Source organism: Contarinia nasturtii, unplaced genomic scaffold, assembly GCF_009176525.2.
Source record: "Contarinia nasturtii isolate CC-2019 unplaced genomic scaffold, AAFC_CNas_1.1 Cnas_scaffold_235, whole genome shotgun sequence".
In the NCBI taxonomy this organism is placed as follows: Eukaryota; Metazoa; Arthropoda; class Insecta; order Diptera; family Cecidomyiidae; genus Contarinia; species Contarinia nasturtii.
The window spans coordinates 1-1419 of record NW_022197591.1 but is presented as its reverse complement, the minus strand read 5'-3'; the positions used below and the strand labels follow the sequence as shown (position 1 = coordinate 1419).

Here is a 1419-nt window from a genome sequence, read left to right as displayed (position 1 = left end):
TGTGTATGTATTGTTTTGAAGAAGAAGCACATGTTTGAGTCTCACTCGTTTAGATGTAAATTACATAGGCATTTCCAGGCCATGAGTTTGTTCATCTAACTCACTGAAGAAGGAAGCATTGTTTCCGAAATACGTATATGAGTATTTTTGATACCAATAAAGTGTATTAATGTTGAAAAACAAAATACAAGTTTCATACTTTTTTCAATTATTTAAAAATACACGTAAATCACCAAATTTCATATAATCAAAGTGATAGGTCCCCTGTGATTCAATTAATCACCCAAAATAATTAAATCGCTTTTTTCTCTAGGTCACTTAAATGTTGTTGAGTTTTTGCTTAAGAATGGCGCGGATATTAATTTGAAAACTAGCTACGGATGGTCACCAATAATTGCAGCCGCTGAAGAAGGTCACTTAAAAATCAAAAAACTTCTCCACAAAATATAAATTACACAATATTTTTTAAATTTTGTAACAAAATCATTTCCATAGGTTATGAGCGAATTGTTGAAGTGCTACTTAAAAACGGAGCATATAGGAACGATCAAAATAGCGTAGGAGAAACTGCCTTGTATATGGCTTCGACTCAAGGTAATGCAATTGAAATTCACTTTAGTCAAACTTTGAAATATGGAGAATAATATTGGAATCTCATTTTCACTCAGGCCACTCAAATGTAGTTGAGCTTTTGCTTAAGAATGGCGCAGATATTAATTTGAAAGACAATTACGGATGGTCACCAATAATTGGCGCCGCTCAAGAAGGTGATTTAAAGTTCAATAAATTTCTACAAAAAAAAATTTACAAAACCTTTTTTGAATTTTGAAACAAAACCATTTCCATAGGTCATGACCGAATTGTTGAAATACTGATCAGAAATGGTGCCCTTGTAAATATCAAGAATAAGGAAGGATATTCACCTTTAATGTCTGCCGCTAGTGGAGGTGATTTAAAGTTTAATCACTTTCTCCAGAAAATATAAATTACAAAAGACTTATTGAACTTTGTAACAAAATCATTTCCATAGGTCGTGGCCGAATTGTTGAATTACTACTTAAAAACGGTGCAAATGTTAACGATCAAAATGACGATGAAGAAACTGCGTTGTATTTAGCTTCGAATAATGGTAATGTAATTGAAATTCACTTTAGTCATACTTTCAAAATATAGAGAATAATATTTGAATCTCATTTTCACTCAGGTCACTCAAATGTAGTTGAATTATTGCTTAAGAATGGCGCAGAATGGCGCAGAACTGTGCTTGACCTTGCTGCTAGTAAAGGTACTATTGGATGAACCTATATTTGTCGTATTTTGATGAATTAACACTAACAACTCATTTCTATTCACTCAGGAAATTGGAAAATCGTTGACCTCCTTAATGCCGTTCGTCGAATGCGGCCATCAGAAAATGGT

General features: G+C 32.9%; 1 protein-coding gene across 1 annotated transcript; it reads left to right on the top strand.

Annotated features, from left to right (window-relative positions):
* Positions 1 to 305: 305 nt before the first annotated feature.
* LOC116337312 (ankyrin repeat domain-containing protein 29-like) lies at positions 306 to 1414 on the top strand (the record flags this gene model as incomplete). The annotated part of the gene is made up of 7 exons (XM_031761752.1): positions 306 to 412; positions 496 to 594; positions 669 to 767; positions 849 to 947; positions 1031 to 1129; positions 1205 to 1285; positions 1358 to 1414. Coding segments are annotated over exons 2-7 (451 nt in total), but the record flags the coding sequence as incomplete, so codon positions are not given.
* Positions 1415 to 1419: the final 5 nt, after the last annotated feature.